General features: G+C 30.6%; 1 protein-coding gene across 1 annotated transcript; it reads left to right on the top strand.

The window, feature by feature from the left end:
• Nucleotides 1-655: 655 nt before the first annotated feature.
• LOC120252769 (MADS-box protein SOC1-like) lies at nucleotides 656-14,205 on the top strand. The gene is made up of 8 exons (XM_039260919.1): nucleotides 656-761; nucleotides 892-1,073; nucleotides 12,659-12,740; nucleotides 13,304-13,365; nucleotides 13,446-13,545; nucleotides 13,630-13,671; nucleotides 13,748-13,789; nucleotides 13,866-14,205. The coding sequence occupies exons 2-8, from the start codon at nucleotides 892-894 to the stop codon at nucleotides 14,001-14,003; spliced, it is 648 nt and encodes a 215-aa protein (XP_039116853.1). The 5' UTR covers nucleotides 656-761; the 3' UTR covers nucleotides 14,004-14,205.
• Nucleotides 14,206-17,236: the final 3,031 nt, after the last annotated feature.

The raw sequence follows: 17,236 nt of genomic DNA on the forward strand, positions 1-17,236 counted from the left end.
AATCCACCAGTCTGGGCCGTTTAAAGCCCATTAGGCTCATTAGGCCCATTGAATTCATTTAATCTATTTTTATTTTGAAATTTTAATTTAATCACACTGCCTTAGAAAAAAGTGAGATTAAATTATTTCAATATATATATATATATATATATATATATATGATAAAAAAGAGCTTTTTCTTTTTGTCTCAACTTAAATGCTTTGAATTGTATATATATATATATATATTTTTTTTTTTTTAACCTAAGCTACTTTATATTATTTCACAAAACAAAACAAAATTAATTTAACTCAATGACACATAACTATAAATTTTAATTAATTATGGATATATATATATATATATTATATATATGAATTGTATATATTTTAATTAATTTGTTTGTTTTAATGAAACAAGCAAAATTTTTTAATTAAAAATTAAAAGATACCTTGATATTGTCTGACAACTTGTCACTTCATGACTTTTTTAATTAAAATATATAAAATTGATAATATTGGATTTTATGAGGATATATATGAAAAAAAAAAGGTTTATTTGTGGGTATATTATATATATATATATACTTTAAATGGAGGTTTGATGTGATGGAAATGGTCCCCCCATTCTCTCAAAAAAATGAAGATTTTTTCCTCCTTTTTTTTCATCAAAGTGTGGTTTTTTCCAACAATAAATAGATGCTTCTCTTTTGTTTCCTCTTTCTATCTCTTTCTTAATCTCTCCTTCTCACCTTCTCTTGCTATTATTGGTCATATTCAATGTATGCTTTTCTTCTTCTTGATCTTGATATTCTTGATGTTGTTCTTGTTGTTCTTATTAGTTTAAGAATTTTGAAACGCTGAGATCTTTGTGGTTGATGTTTTGATGGTGCTTTTGGGGGTGGGTTGTAGATGGGAAGAGGAAAGACGGAGATGAGGAGGATTGAGAATGCTACAAGTAGGCAGGTGACCTTCTCTAAACGCCGAAATGGACTTCTGAAGAAGGCCTTTGAGCTTTCAGTACTTTGTGATGCTGAGGTTGCTCTCATCGTCTTCTCTCCGCGTGGCAAGCTCTATGAGTTTGCTAGCTCCAGGTGATCTTCCTTCTTTCTTTAATTCATTTCTTTTGTTTAATTCTTTGTTTCTCATAATATAATTCATTCATGTTTTTTTTCAAAGATCTTGTTTTTTTCTCTTTTTAATTTTTTTAGTTTTGAAGAAATTTAGTGTTTCTGGCCTTGAATTTGATCTAGCCATCTAGTTAATTTGAAATCTATCCTTTTTGGGGCAGAAGGTTAAAAAACCAAGAGAAAAACCCTAAACATGTCTTAAAAAAAGTAAGCAATAGTACAGTACCATTTGCAGAATTTTGAAATAAATGTGGATAAACCACAGCTTTTATTGAATAAAAAAGAGACAGAGAGTCTGAAGATAAAAATCTCACCATGTAAGTGAGGAGAGGCCCAAAAGCAACGGGAAAATAAAAAAGGCAGGAGAGAAGGAGCTGAGGAAGGCGGAAGACACCGTCCCTAGTCCCTCGAGGCCTATCCAAGCCATCAAAAGGAGCAACTACTCTCCTGCATGATCGAGTCCGATTCTCCAACAGGGGTTTGAGTCTCTAGCACTGTAGAAGTTAAGAGAGCGCTTGATTTTTCGAGTGAAGCTCGATGAGGGCGGTTCGCGACTATCTCCTGTAATTGAGAACCAAGAGAAGAGCGTATTAGCAGTTTTAATAAAGATATTGTAAAGCCCAGTAAAAGCGAGTCGAAATGAAAAAAATACTGAGTGTTTCGTTCAATCCAGGATATTCCACAAGATTGCACGGGAAATAAGATCCTAGAGGGTTCGGTGTTGTGGGATAAGAGATGGAATCCAAGAAGTCCAAAGAGTGGGAATTGAATGTGGAGAAAGGTTGAAACCAAGGATTTGAGAAAAAGAAACCCCGGAGAGCGATTGGAGAAATCACATTCAAGAAAAAGATGGTTAACATTTTTCGAAGCTTTGTGACATAGAACACGGTGTACGTGGAGCTTTGAGTGTTAGCACTCTCTTTGAAGAGATTTGTGAGAGTGAGAATTTTATCTTCCCCGATGAGCCAGTGAGAAAAAGAGTTATTTTCTTAGGACAACGGATTTTTCCGGAAATGAGAATAAAGTGGACTCACGATTCCACCATCAATGAGGAATTTATAAAATGATTTGACGATGAATTTTCCACTTTTTTTCCAATGCCCGGGGAATAGAAATCTTCCCGACTATGAGAGCAATCTGGAATGATCTCTAAAAGATAGGATAACATGTCTGAGGGAGCAGAGTAAAAGAGAACCTCTGGACAATTAATAAGTTGGATGAATTGTCTAATATTTATCCAAGGAGATGTACAATCTGAAAAAAGTGTTGGCCAGAGATCTTTGAACAATTGTCCATCATGCCAACGGTCAAACCAAAGAGATGTGTTTGAGCCATTTCTGATGATTTTGTATATACAGGATCGGAAGGGAAGTAAAGTAGAGTTCACTCCTGCCCAAAAGAAAGATTTGTTTCTAGGTGGGTTGTGGAAAAGGATTCCATTTGGGCTACCAGTTGAGTAATTATAATGAATGATTTTAGCCCAACTACTATCAGGATTACAAGATAATTTTCACCACCACTTCCCAAGTAAAGCTTTATTAAAATCCTGAAGGTTGAGGATTCCCCAACCTCCCATTTCGCGGGGCCTGGTGATTCTATTCCAGGCAACCAGTCTGATTCCTTTGGAGCTTAGATCAGGACTTTTCCAAAGAAAATCTCTTCGAATTTGATCAATATCTTTGATTACCCAGGCATGAAGTTTGAATACCGACATCCAATAAACTGGGACAGTTGAGAGCACAGAATTAATGAGAGTTAAGCGACCTCCAAGAGATAGGTAGTTTGTTTTCTAAGGACTGAGCCTAGATCGAACCATTCCAATGAGTTTTGCCCAATTAATACGTCTTGGCCTTCTTCCGGAAAGAGGAAATTTTATAGGTATTCTATTTTTTTTTTCAAAAAAAAAGATATATACAAAAATGACGCTGTTAGACCTTGAGAACGAACAATTTCCCATGCATGTGATTTCTGATGAGTTTTCACAAACAAAGTAAGTACTGACATCAGTGAAAAACACTCGATTGAATTGCTTCTAGGGTGGCGTGTATAGAAGGAAGCAAGCCTTACTGTTCCATTGGTACTTCTAAAGTATTTGCTTGCATCAAAATAGCATTGTTTTTTTGTTTCATTTTTAGGCCTTGAAGTTGTTTTTGTTCTTCTCTTTTCATTTGGTAAAATGCTGTCAAAGGGTTGTCACTAGTTTAGACTTTAGACAGAGATGAACATTGAATATAGTTGTTCTTCAACAATAGAGTTTATGTTCAAAGTTTGAGGATTCCTGAACTCATGATTGCATCTCAAGTTCTTCCATTATTTGCTGTCATACAATGTAATATTCATTGATTCATTTTTATGTTCTAACATTATAAGGAGCATGATTTCCAGTAGAGCTGATTATTTCTTATCCCAATTAATGCACTTAACCGTGTGATGAACTCTCCTACACAGGCAATACTACATTTAATTAAATTAAGAAAAGCTTTTTGGGGTTTTTTTTTTCATGGAATATGATTATATTTAATGGATGTTAGGGGTTTAGCTCTTAATAAGGACAATGATTAAGACACACCTTGAGTTGGTTTGAGTCGTAAATGAAAATATTTCAAGTATTACAGTAACGTAAGTTTGTTGAGTTATAACACAAATGTTTGTACTAGCTTATGTTTACTATTTTATGAATAATACTAAAATTTTGTGTGTTGTTCCCTACTTAATTTACATAATTATCACACAAAAAATTACAAAATTAATGTGGTACATTTTGTACTATCATCTATTTTATGAATGGTTGTTAATATTCACCATTTATTTTTATAATTATTAAAAATTATGAGTTAATGACTATATTTTTAAATTTCCAAAATATATTAAATAATAATTAATTATTAAAATATTTAAGGGAAGGAATGAGATTTTCATAAATAACTCAAAAAATTATTTAATCATAACCTAAAACATGGTCCCAATGTTTATTATGTTTTGTTGAAATTAAATATAGTTTAATTATTTATTTTTGCTACAACAATTAAAAGTACGATTGTATCTCCTTTTGATCAACATGTGACTTTGTCTGTCATGCTGTACGGCAAGTGAGAGAATGGAGCATAGAGTTTTTAGTTGATAACAAAGGACACCAATTAAATTAAGAGTCCCTTTTAGATTGCAGCTTCTTTTGATGAACCAGTGATAAAGCATGTCATGCTCTAGGGCAAGTTAATGAATGGAACGTCCCTGGGTTGTTTTACATGACCATACATTTTATGATTCTAATGTGGTATTATTTTATTTATTTTATTATTATTTTTTAATAAAAATGAGTAAACCATAAATTTATTGAAAATACTAGTATGGTATTATCGGGACATTATGATATACTTGAGATTTAATAAGGCATTTGTCTGAAAGGCAAAGTAAATAAGAGGAAGATCCTCATAATTTGATTTAATCAATTTAAAACCACATTGATGTTTTCACATACTGCAGTGTGAAAAATTATCCTTTGCTATCACCATTAGGGAATTGACCACAAACAAAGCATTTATTAGGTGATTTATGATCTTAAAATCGTTTTCAATATAAGAAAAACGAAAATAACAATAAAATAAAAATAAAAAAGGTCATGGTTCATTGCTTTCTCTTAAGCAAAATAATAATTTTCATCCATATGTTTAGTTTATATTTAGCATACCAGGTTAGATCTAATGCAATTAAGACTAATTGCAGTTAGTATTAAGGACTAAGTGAACTTTATGAAGAGCTTAGTAGCTGTGAATTTTTTTTTTTGCTACATTCAATAATTCATGAGGACAAACAGATGACATGTGGAGAACAATAATGGCCCCAAGCGTTAACATGGATGAGAAATGAATGAAAAAGTATCATTTTGGTAGCCCGGACTTAAAAAGCGTGGCTGATGAACTGTAACAGTGTGTATGAACTCCATGTTGAAATGGTATACAAACCAATTCAGACTTATGATATCAAAGCCCCAAAGGCTCAGTGACAGAATAAGTATATATATATATAACGTAGCGGATACCCAATTCTAATTTAAGAACTCATTCAAAATAGAGCAAACAAAAACATAAAAATTTAATTCATCGATCCCCCTTCCACAAAACTCTAAAACAATATTTATAGAGGTCTAAACTAAGGACAAAATAGTAAATGAAACTAAAATAGTTATAAATTATTGAATAATAAACTAACTAATAAATCTAAGATAATTATAAAAAATATTAAATAAAAATTATTTTGAATATTTAAATTTAAAATTCAAAAATAATTAGGCACCATGCTGCGTCAATATAGGAGGTGTTGTGACAGAAAGATTTTCATTTCTATCCTACTTGCAAAAAGTGAAAGGAAGTGGAGTTTCTAAGTATTACTTGATCTGCTTTGCTAACATTTCAAAGTGAAAACAAGAATTTTGAGTCAAAAGAGAAAGAATTAGATAAATGGTGTTCATTGTCCCCCTTTTATATTTTTTTTATCCATTGCATGCAGCTCTAACATACACTAAAAATCACGCATGTTTAGTGCACAAGTGATGAGAGGACTGCTCACATTAATGTCATATATAGAAATTTAACACGCATGTAAGATGGTTATCACAACCTAACAAATATATCATTGATGATCAATTTTTAACAAATGCAATAAGTGTTGTTAGTTAAGGGTGTGGACATAGACCGAGAATTGATCATCCAGCCCATGCACTCTCACCTAACGATGTAGAATTTTGGACTATAAGTTTGTACCCACACTAGAGATCTGTTACCACCACATACTTGCAGCAGAATTTGAAATCGGAATACTTCAAAATTTCACATCATAATTTTTGTAGTGGAGTCAATGTCATTAGGTCAAGAACCATTTGATTCATAGATGATAAAATCAACGACAAAGGACCGGGCATTATTTTCAATAGTGTCTTTTTTGACTTGTTTTTAACGCAATAGTTTTTCTGAACTAAGTAATTTTCTCCTTTGTCAGATTTTATGAAAGATGTCACACCTGATTTTAGTACCCATATTTAATTTAGATCTGTTCATCCTAACTGCTTTCTCTAATAAAGTAGTGCTTGATTTGATATGCTTTGCACAACTACATTAGGAAATTTTTGTTGTCATAATAGAATAGCTAGTTTTTTTTCTCTAAAATCTTTTGTAGAGATTTAATGCAGGATATAGGCCATAATCATTGCTTGGGATAGTTTAGGTTTAAAAGTTGTGTAAGAATTAAGATTACTTGTTTAGATGTTAGTGGCAGTTTGACAATTGCAGTTTTTTGCATGCATAACTAGGTCAACTCTTATAGGTTTGTTTTAAATTTTATTAAAATTTAATTTTATTAGTAAGTGTAAAAACGTAAACAAGTTTTAGTTTAAATAAATTTTTTATACCCAAATTTTACTTAGATAAGTTATCAAATTTTGATAAAATGATAGATAAATCGTCTTCAGAAGTTATCAAATTTTGATAAAAAAATAGATAAATATTCTTTTGGAAGAAAAATCAATGTTTTTTAATTACTTTTATTAATTTTTTATCTTATTGTTATATTTTGAAGTGTGATTGCTATTATTTATATTTTTAAACTCTAAATATTCTTTTGGAAGTTGCTTGTTAGTTGGTATATATTATGATTATGCTCAGAACAATGTAACTTTTTCTTGCTTCTTATGCCATCTATACAATTAACCAATCATTAGGGCAGAACCCACCTAACTTCAATTCTTGACTCTGTTTTTATACATAAGCTCAAATTTCGAGTTCAAAGTAACTTCAAAATAGATCTTGCCTGGTGTATATATAAATACAAACAAGAAATTAGGACATATATGATGGCCGTTTGTCCTTAATGTTAAATGTAATTTACTTCTCATCATTCTTCCAGAAGGTTGCATCAACATCTTCATTTCTTTCCTTTTCCATACGCTTTTCATATGCTATTAATGTTGGAATAGTCATAATATATATATATATATATATATATATATATATATTTATTTATTTATTTTTTATAAATACGACAAGCATATATACAATAAGGGACACACAGACTGAGAATTTGATCATCTAGCCCGTATGCCATCACCCGACGACACGAGATTTAGGTTGCAGGCTCACACTCGTAATTAGGGATCTATTACCACTATTGCATTTAGCGGGAATTAAACTTGAAGCTTTAAATCCCCATATCAATGGCAGTGAGTTATAAATTCTTTGCGATCATAACATATATCATTAATATATAATGTGTTTTTAAATTTTTTTTTAACAAAAAAAACATTTTTTTTTAATGTATTTTAAAACTTTAGAAGTAGTGAAGTAAATTCAAATAGCTTGTTTTGTACCTGTTGATGAAATGTTGAATGCTTTCTTCATCATTTTCTACGTCTTTTTATGAGGTTTACTAACACCATAAGTTTAAAAGATAATCTTGCTTGGTTTATGTAGATGTTCCACCATATTTTCATCCTTCATTTTTCTCTTTCGTCATTTGGTGAATTAGATGATATTGAAGCTCCTTAATACCTATCTCCCTCCTAAAATGAAACTTTTTCAAAACGAATGGTCTTCATCTTAAAAGTCCAATAAGTTGAGTTATGGATACAAAAACGAATGGTCTTCATTTTTCTCTTTCGTCATTTGGTGAATTAGATTATATCATGCATGTTTGAACTTGCAATAATGATCTTTTTCATCAATCTGAAGGATTTTCTTCGAGTTTTTTTTCATCTTGTTTTTAATGATGTTATATGTGCTAGACGCAAACAAAATCAAGCTAATCACAGAAGATGGGAACCAAAAATTTGTTCATAGACCTCCAAAATTAAAATTAGTTTTATCCAAAATACAATTTAAAGATTTCTATATTCTCATAAAGAGAAAAGAGAATTATGGTTACTAACATACTGCTAAAAGATATTATCACTCTTTTAAATTAAATTAGGATAAACACGTAATAAAAGACAGATATATAATTTAACTAGTTAATAATACTACTTTAACAACTTTCCTCGAATTATTGATGTGGTGAATATGACAAGTTTGCCTTAAAAAAAACTTGAATGGACCCAAGTTTGGGTTTTTCTGAACATATCATTTGGAGAAAAGTCCAAATATAGGCGAGAGTGATAGTACCATGCTTGGAAGGTTAGTGAATATAGTGACAATCAACTCCAGTTTATTTAGTCTGCTAAAGAAAATTGAGTTATGTGCAATGATTATAACAATTTTATTATTGTTAGCATTTAATCTTAAGTGCTAGTGGGCCAATTAGGGAGGTGATTAAGTAGATTAACAACAATGAGTTTTATATTAGGGTCATACACCAAAAAGCCCCCAGGCTTCATGGCTTAACCTTTTATCTTTATTGATACCCTTTTGTTTCTTTACAATAGTCGATGTGGGACTATCATTATTCCAACACCCTCCCTCAAGTTCAACTGAGTCAATTTCTTTGTGACCAAGTACCTTATACTTGTGTCTGAGAGGTCTAATTTTTTTCTAGAACTTGTACACCACTCAGTGTCTCAGAAGTCTTATTTTAACTGACTTATGTTCCTTCTGGAACCTCAGAGGTCTTTTTATTAAGTCCTACTATGACTGTCTTTTAATTAGGATCATTTTTCCCTATAGCTCTGATACCATGTTGGCATTTAATAAGTGCTAGTGGACCCACTAGGGAAGTGATTAATTAGATTAACAACAATGGTTTTTTATATTAGGGTCATATACCAAAAAACCCCAAGGTTTTATGGCTTAACCCTTTATCTTTATTTATAACCATTTTGTTTCTTTACAATAGCCAATGTGGGACTATCATTCTTTCAACAATTATTACAAAAAGGGTTGTAGACTCAGATTAGGGAAGACACAGAAAATTTAGAGCCATGAAAAGTAAATATCCCTAGTTGTGGTAGATGCTATAGAATAATACTTGATCTCAACAGAAGACTAGCAATAACATATTGTTCTTGCTCTTCTAAAATATCAAAGTATCCCATAAATAAATATTGTAAGTAATAGTAAAATGACAATATGTGATATTTCTCACCCAATTGGCATCAAGAAGTTTATGTTAGAGAAAATATAAAGATGAAAGAAACAATAATCCATAAGAATATATGACTCACAAGTATTGAAAAATTTAATTGGTAGCATAGTAATGACTAGTGCATGAAGTAAAGTTGAACTTATTATTAACATTCATAGAAAATTATATATCATAAGTAGAATAATTGTATGTTATATAAATGAGCTGATAACTTTTTGACATTTAGTGTGACCAATAAAAAGTTCACCATCGAGTGGAGAAAGCTTAGCATTGTCCTAAAAAGACAAGTAATTATCTTTTCATTTGTATGACCAACTTTGTCAACAATATCCAATACATATTTCGTTTAAGACAAAAACATTACATGAGGTGATTGAACTATTTCAATACTAAAAAAGTAATGTAAAGAACACAAGTCTTTTTTTTTTTTCTAATGAACTTAGCATGATGATACTTAAGGAAAAAAAATACCTTGAGAGTCGTCTTTTGTAATAATCATATCATGTACATATATTAGTAGATTTTGTTTCCATGAGAATGGTAGAATCAGAAGGGGAATTAACAAATCTAAGATGAATAATGTTGAACTAAACTTTTAAAACCAAGCATGAGGTACTTGTTAAAAATCATAAAGCCATTAACAAATTCAAGATACCTACCCTTCAACATGAGATAAATAAGAAGGAGGATACATATATACTGCTCTATACAAATCTCCATTTAGGAAAGCATTTTTGGCATCCATCTAATTAAAAAAAGATGATTGATTAGAAGAGATAATGGTAAACAAAACACATGTGGATGTTAGTTTTGTTATAGAAGCAAATGTCTAATCATAATTAATAACATACTCTCCAGAAAATGCCTTTTAGATGAGTTTTACCGTATTCAAAAGACATGTTTGCCTTTATGTTGATCTTATATATCCACTTATAATCAATGGTATTTTTACCTATGGTAATGGAACACAATTTCATATATGAGTTTTGTCTAAAATATTAAGTTTTTCTGGATAATTTTCTACCAAAGGGGAAGAGAAAATGTTTCTTTGATAGATAAAAGTTTATCAGAAGAGTGTATGAAAGATAAAAATGAGCAATATTTAGATGAATAAATTAACGACAACTTAGTTAATAAAGTATACCTACCTACAAGTCAACCAACATGAGGTGGTTGGATACATATAGGATAAGGAACAAGCGGAGTTAATAGATAATTTTTTACATTAGCAAATATGTAGAAAGAGATGATTAAGCTTTATAAGTAACTTGTTTTGGTGGCTTTGAGATGCCGAGTGAAAACATTTGTAATCGAAGAACACTGATGAGTATTCTAGTTAAGAACTAAATTAGGCATAACTGTTTTGTAATTCAATAATTGATCAATGAAGACAACACCACGATATTGAGAATAAGAGGAATTATTAGATAAAGAAGAACTACTCAATAAAGAAAATAATGTAATTGTTTTTGAAAAATCTACATATTGAGCAGTGTATAATAATCAATTTATATTTGAATAGAAAAACAAAATTCCATTTTGATCAATTCCATATACAAGAAAAATACACATGCGTGAGTTAATAGATAATTTTCTACATTAGCAAATATAATTAAAAACCTCTTAAAGAGGAATAATCATGCCGAAAATGATACAATACAAGTCAAGGATAAAGGCCATAAGTAAGAGAAGGAACACAACTAACAAGATATGCAATAGTTAGCACCAAGTCACTTAAAATGCAGATGGTGTATTTGCGAATTACAATAATAATGTAGCAGTTTCTATAATTTGAATTTTATTTTATTTTATTTTTTTATGTTGTATCCCATTTTGTTTAGGAGTAAAGTGCCAAGAGGTTTGATGAAGAGTCATATGCTAAAAAAATGAGTGAATGTAAAGTGTGTGTAAACCTAGATTATTTTGTGAAAGAATCTATAGACCTATAAAAAGTGAAATTTGTGATTGTGGAAATTATCAAACCATTGCACCAAAATTAGTATAAAACTTGTATAGTCGGAACAATTATGCATCAAATAAATTACTTATAATGTATGTGACCTTTAATATATGATCCATGATTCTATAATAATGAGAACCACCTTTTGTACTTTTAGGTATAGGCTCTCAAATGCTTGAATGAGTTAAATCAAAATAAGAAGATGAAACAGTGAAACTAGTATTAAATAGTGAGGAGAGTTTAGACAACTTGCTAAAGATTCCTAATGCTACACTTGTCCCGCTAAAGCATTGATGTTCTAGGTGTCAAATTTTCATTGTGATAAAGGGAAAAGAATTTGTTGTCACTGCTTCAACATCGTTGATGCTACGATACTATAGCTGTCAAGATCACTTTTTATTTATTTATTTTTTACAACTTGACTCACGGTAGCATATTAACTACAAACTAAACATATTATTTAGACTTAATTCAATCCAAATACTTAAGAAAGTGAGGTGAGAGACATAGGCTTAGGGTTGCAAATTCGTATTTTTCCAAATTAACTGACGTAGGACTACTAATGACTCTAATAGATCCCCTTGATATATGTTATTTTTTTTAATTTAATTTTAATTTTTTTATAACAATTCTTGTTGCAAACATATTAAACAAACCAAATTAAATATGTCAACATCGGGAAATAAAAGAATGGGTGAGAATTCAAACTCAAAAATAATTTTCACAAAATAAAAACTAAAGGTCTCCTCACTCCTATAAAACAAACATGAGAATTAAGGTTACTGATATACCCAAAACCATTACTATCCTTCTAAACCAAATTAAGATAAACAACCAATAAAAAGACAATCACTTAAATAACCATCCTATTAAATAATACTAATTTAACAAAGTAACCAAACTTCTATAAAAGATTATCGTAGCTTCTCAACTATACATTTGCAAATGTTTCAAGAGAGAATTTATTCATTCCATGTTAACCTACTTCATAATATAATACATGTTTACTTTAGGAGAGTACATGCTCCAAGAAAGTAGCTGGTGCTAATTGAATATTAATTATAACAAACACATGAATAAATAAATAAATAATCCTCGTTATCATGTCAACCTACGCCGGATAAATCTGAATCTGGTTCTAGAGTTTATTTATGCATGCGAATGAATAGTTATTTTCACTTTCAAGTATAGCCACTTTTTTTAAACCAGAACAGAGAAAAACATTGTTAAATGTTAGATGCATGATGCATTGAGGATAAACATATCTAAGTTGCTGAAATGGAGATGAGCTTGTGAAACAGTAGCTTAGAAACCATTTTTGACCTTTTTGATGTCTTGAGCAAACTTATGATTATATTAATTAATAAATTTATTCTTACAAATTTTGAAAAAGCTAATTGGTGTAATTTTTACTTGGCATGGGAGTTTTTGGCATTTGTTCATTATGTACGTGAGCTTATTAGGCTCATATTCACTGCAGCAAACTGTACGTGTTTGCTTATTTATTTTGTGGGTTTTTCTTCAGCATGCAGGAGACAATTAATCGATACATGGCGCATTCAAAGAACATCAACATTGAAAAGAGAATGCCTGAACAAAATGCACAGGTTTTGTGTTTCTTCTGTTCCTCCACTGTTATTGACCTATTTGCTTTTATTCTTTGGAAACTGATAGCCAAAGTTTTAAATTCACACGCATGCCCTTCTTTGTAGATATGTAGATATATCATTGGTGCTGGTTTTCAAGGAACATAGAACTCAATCTAAAGTTACAAAAAACGCATAAGCATATCATGTCTCCTTACTTAAGAGTTTTTAAGCGTTTAAAGAAATTCATCCCAGTTTTCATGTGAGCAGGGATACAGTGTACAGTGTAAAAGTTATTTTTGGGTCCCTAATCATTTTCATCTATATATTTCCAAAATATTCAATATCAACCTGTACTTCATCCTTTTTGTTAATTTTAATTCATATACTTTCAAAATGTTCAATATAACTGCCCGAAGTCATCTTCTTATCTTTTACATTTTATTAAAAACTTTTTTGCATTGTGAAATTAGCCAGATTATGACAATGAAGTATGATAAAATTTTATAAATGACTAGTCTAGTGTGTGTCTATGTATATTATCATGATAAAAGACAGTAAGATTTGAATTGCTCTATCTGCAGCAATTGAAGCTTGAAGTTGCAGCCATGGCAAAGAAGATTGAGCTTCTTGAAGGCTACAAAAGGTGAAATTTCTGAACCTTTTCTATTCAGTTATTTTCTATTCGATCAAATAATAATTATTATATGTTTGGAGATCCAACAGGAAGCTCTTGGGTGAGAGTTTGGGATCATGCTCAATGTTTGAATTACATGAAATAGAGTCTCAACTGGAGAAGAGCCTGACAATCATAAGAGGGAAAAAGGTACTCGTGAAAACATTGAGCGTTATGCACTTCATTTATTCTCTCAGAACTCGATAAACCCACTTGTTATTCCTTCTAATGAAGCATCACATGTTGGCTGAACAAATTGCTGAATTGAAAGAAAAGGTTAGATCTGAGAATCTTTTGCAGTCATTAATTTACAGAACTGTCGTTTCCTGAATTACTTTGATGATATAATTAGGAAAAGACTCTCACTGAAGAAAACTTGGTATTGCGCCATAAGGTATATAAACGTATGATGTTTATCTCTTGCAAACAAAAATGTCAGTCTGAATTACAGCGAAGTTATGTTTTTGTAGGCAGAGTTTTCATTGGAGTTAAATGAGAACAGAGAATTTGTTGAGAATGATGAAACCGGTGAAGAAGATATTGAAGTAGAGACAGAACTGTTCATTGGGAGGCCGGGGAGCAGAAGACAGTGCAACATTAATGCTTGACTGGTTTGCTAAGTTTTAAAATCATAATTAAAATGATTTTAGTGTTTTCATGGGCTGAATGCATGCTTGATTGCTCATATCCAGGAATATGTAATAAAAGTGGCAATTGTCAAGCAATAAAATGTAATATTTTCGTAATTTTTCTGGAAAACATATCAACAGTTAAAAACATAAGGCCTGTTTGTTTTGGTAATATTTTTCATATTCATATTCATATTCTTATTTCTAGAAAAATATATTTATTTTTGTATTTTGTTTGAAGGAAACATGTTTATATGATATAGTTTTACAAATAAATTTTTAGAAATGCAAAAATAAAATTGTGTTGTGTTTAGCTTAAATAATTTTACTACATTAAAGATGATGTATTTATGAATTCAGTCAATTATCATTCCTTGGTTTTCATTTAAGTATATATAATTTCTTTTGTTGTTGCAAATGCAGGCATTTATTTTTCTTAATACATATATGCAAATTTCTATTATATATTTAGAAATTGTTGATTTTTAAATATTATTATATATGCTTACAGAAACTTGGTTGGCATGGGAGATGATTTGTTTTAATATATGACTCCAGTACCATTAGCATAAGTGAGGGACGTTGATTTGAGTTTCTCTTCTACTGATCATAATGTATCTTATTTATGAGGTATTTCTTGAATTTGCTCTTGTTTATTGGAGAGATGTATAAATTACTGTGTAGTTGATGGCTAGAAGGAGACAAAGAAGAGGGATGCGATGTAGCTCGAGATATATCCTTCTTGAGATCGTCATAACCATCACCAAATTGTTATGTGTGTGCCCCATCTAGACCATCGTTATCGATTAATTTGTTCTGTCTTTAATGTTTACCCTTTGCTTGATTGTAGGATGCGAATGAAGAATGTCGTGCGGGAGATGATCGGTTTCAGTTATGATTCCTGTTGCCATGAGCATCAATGGGAGATGGTGTTGTATCTCATGGAAGTAATTTTTTGAGTTTGAGGTATTTTAGATTTGAGTTTCTGTTTTTTTATTGATCATGATTGTCTATTTCATGATCTCTTTTTGAATTAATTTTTTTTAATTTTGAGAGATGTATGAATTCTTGCATAGATTGGAGGGATGCAATGTAGCTTGAGATAATCCCTTTTGAAATCTTATAAACATCACCAAGTTTTTATGCCTGTGTCCATCTAAACCCTTGCTATTGATTCTTCTTTTTTTCTTTTTCTGTATTTTTTTTTAATCTTGTTAATCTTGACTGTTTGTATGGTGGAAATGTAGAAGTTGGTGAGTGAGACAATCGGTTTCAATTATGATTTTCAGTGCCATTAGCATCAATTAGAGCTGATGTTGTATTTCAAGGAAGTAATTTTTCCAGTTTGAGGTATTTTTTATATGAGTTTCTCTTCCATCAGTCATGATATGTGTATTGTTATGCTATGCACAAGATCTTTGTTAAGTTATATTTAGAATGTCTTTTTTCCATGCATTCAATCATTTAATGTGTCAATTGTTTTAGTCATGCACAAGATAGTGGTTATGTCGTATCTAAATTTTTTTTCCCTGTGTATTTAATTATTCAAAGTGTCTATTGTTAAGTCATGCACAAGATCTTGGTTATGTTACATCTAAAATGTCTTTTATTAGGTGCATTGAATCATTTAATGCCTTTTGCTAAGTAATGCACAACATCTTGGTTATGCTATATCAAAATATATTTTTTTTTCTGTGCATTTAATAATATTTAGTGTCATTCATGAAAATTCATCTTATAACAGATATTAGATTTGTCAAGTTGTATAAGTTCCTATCAATCAGGAAAATAGTAATTCTATTTGCGAAAGGAACTGGGAAGTCTCCTGTAATTTAAAGGAGCCGTTGAATAAAAAAGTTGAAATTTTATGAATAACTTGAGAGATGTATGATTTTGTCTTGAGTGAATCTAGTATGGTTTGTTAGCAGATGATAATATTAATGTACTTTGTGGGACTTGTTATTTACTAGTACTTTGTGCAAGTATATCTTTGATTACAGTATTTACTAGTAAAGCCAGGAAATGAGGAAAGCCTTGTTTGGTTTTTAATTTCATGAGGCTAGCCTAAACTCAGTTCCAAGGAGTTCCAAAACCATTAAAGCATTGATTGGAAATGAGGAGCCATGCTAGAGTAGATCCAGCATCACCATCAAAGTTCATTTTTTATTCATCCAGTTGACCTAATATCAATGCTGATACTGAGAGAGGGATTGATTATTAATTATAGGAGGTGATGGTGCATGTAACATTAAATAGTTTTGTATGTCTTAGCTATTAGAAATTTGGCTTTTAATATTCAATTAAAATAAGACATTCAAGTCATGCAAATCATAGTATATATTATAAATAAATAAGAGGGAAAGGTCTCTTTTGAGCCTGGGTATAATGCATGCTAAGCATTACCCCTTAGATGAAGTTCGCCTTACCAAGCAAAAGTTTTTCTACTTCCTTCGGACTACTAAGGTACAATAACAAACTTGAAAATTAAGTAGTCTTCGCTTAGACTGTTCAACTAAGATGCTTTGTGATGGAAGTAAGGAGATAAAGTATGGGAGTAGTTGTCTTGAATGAGAAAGGAATGTTTCTGTCTAAAGTGGAGAAGTGATAAGACTTGGGCTTTAATACTTCGCTTTCTCATATTCAAAAGACATATTACAGACGGTCCCACGCAGAACATCACGTGCATGCATGTATAACCTTTTGGCAAAAGTTGACTAATAAAGGAATAAGTAAATAGGGTTTATCTCCTAATATGTCCAACATATGGTCCTAACATGTACTAAAGTCTTCCTTCACTCAGTGGCGGACCCACATGGGTGGCAGCCCGGGCTGGCTGGCCGGAAAATCTTAGAAGAACTATGTTCAATAAGATTTTTTATATGGATGTTTTATAATATTTTGTTTGTATAAAGCTAATATGTAATGGACATGTGCTTGAGTATTTTATTGGAATTGAATGGTAGGAGCCCACCATGGTTCAAATCCTAGAGTTTGCAATGTTAAGTTTTTAATAACTTTAGTAATTAAAAACAAGTTTTTTTTTTCAAAAAATTATGAAAAATTATAAAACAATGTTTTTAAACTTTATAATTTTTTTAATAATTAAGACTAAATTGATAATGTAGCATGACAAATGTTAAAAATTTTAGTAATGAAAATTTTTTCTTATTTAAATTTTTTTAAAATTTTAAGTTTTAATAAAATTTGAGAAA

The sequence above is a fragment of the Dioscorea cayenensis genome, chromosome 23 (genome assembly GCF_009730915.1).
Source record: "Dioscorea cayenensis subsp. rotundata cultivar TDr96_F1 chromosome 23, TDr96_F1_v2_PseudoChromosome.rev07_lg8_w22 25.fasta, whole genome shotgun sequence".
In the NCBI taxonomy this organism is placed as follows: Eukaryota; Viridiplantae; Streptophyta; class Magnoliopsida; order Dioscoreales; family Dioscoreaceae; genus Dioscorea; species Dioscorea cayenensis.

Coding starts and splice junctions, on each gene's coding strand:
- LOC120252769 (XM_039260919.1), top strand. CDS start 892: ATGGGAAGAGGAAAGACGGAGATGAGGAGGATTGAGAATGCTACAAGT. Junction 1,074..12,658: donor TATGAGTTTGCTAGCTCCAG/GTGATCTTCCTT, acceptor GTTTTTCTTCAG/CATGCAGGAGACAATTAATC. Junction 12,741..13,303: donor TGCCTGAACAAAATGCACAG/GTTTTGTGTTTC, acceptor CTCTATCTGCAG/CAATTGAAGCTTGAAGTTGC.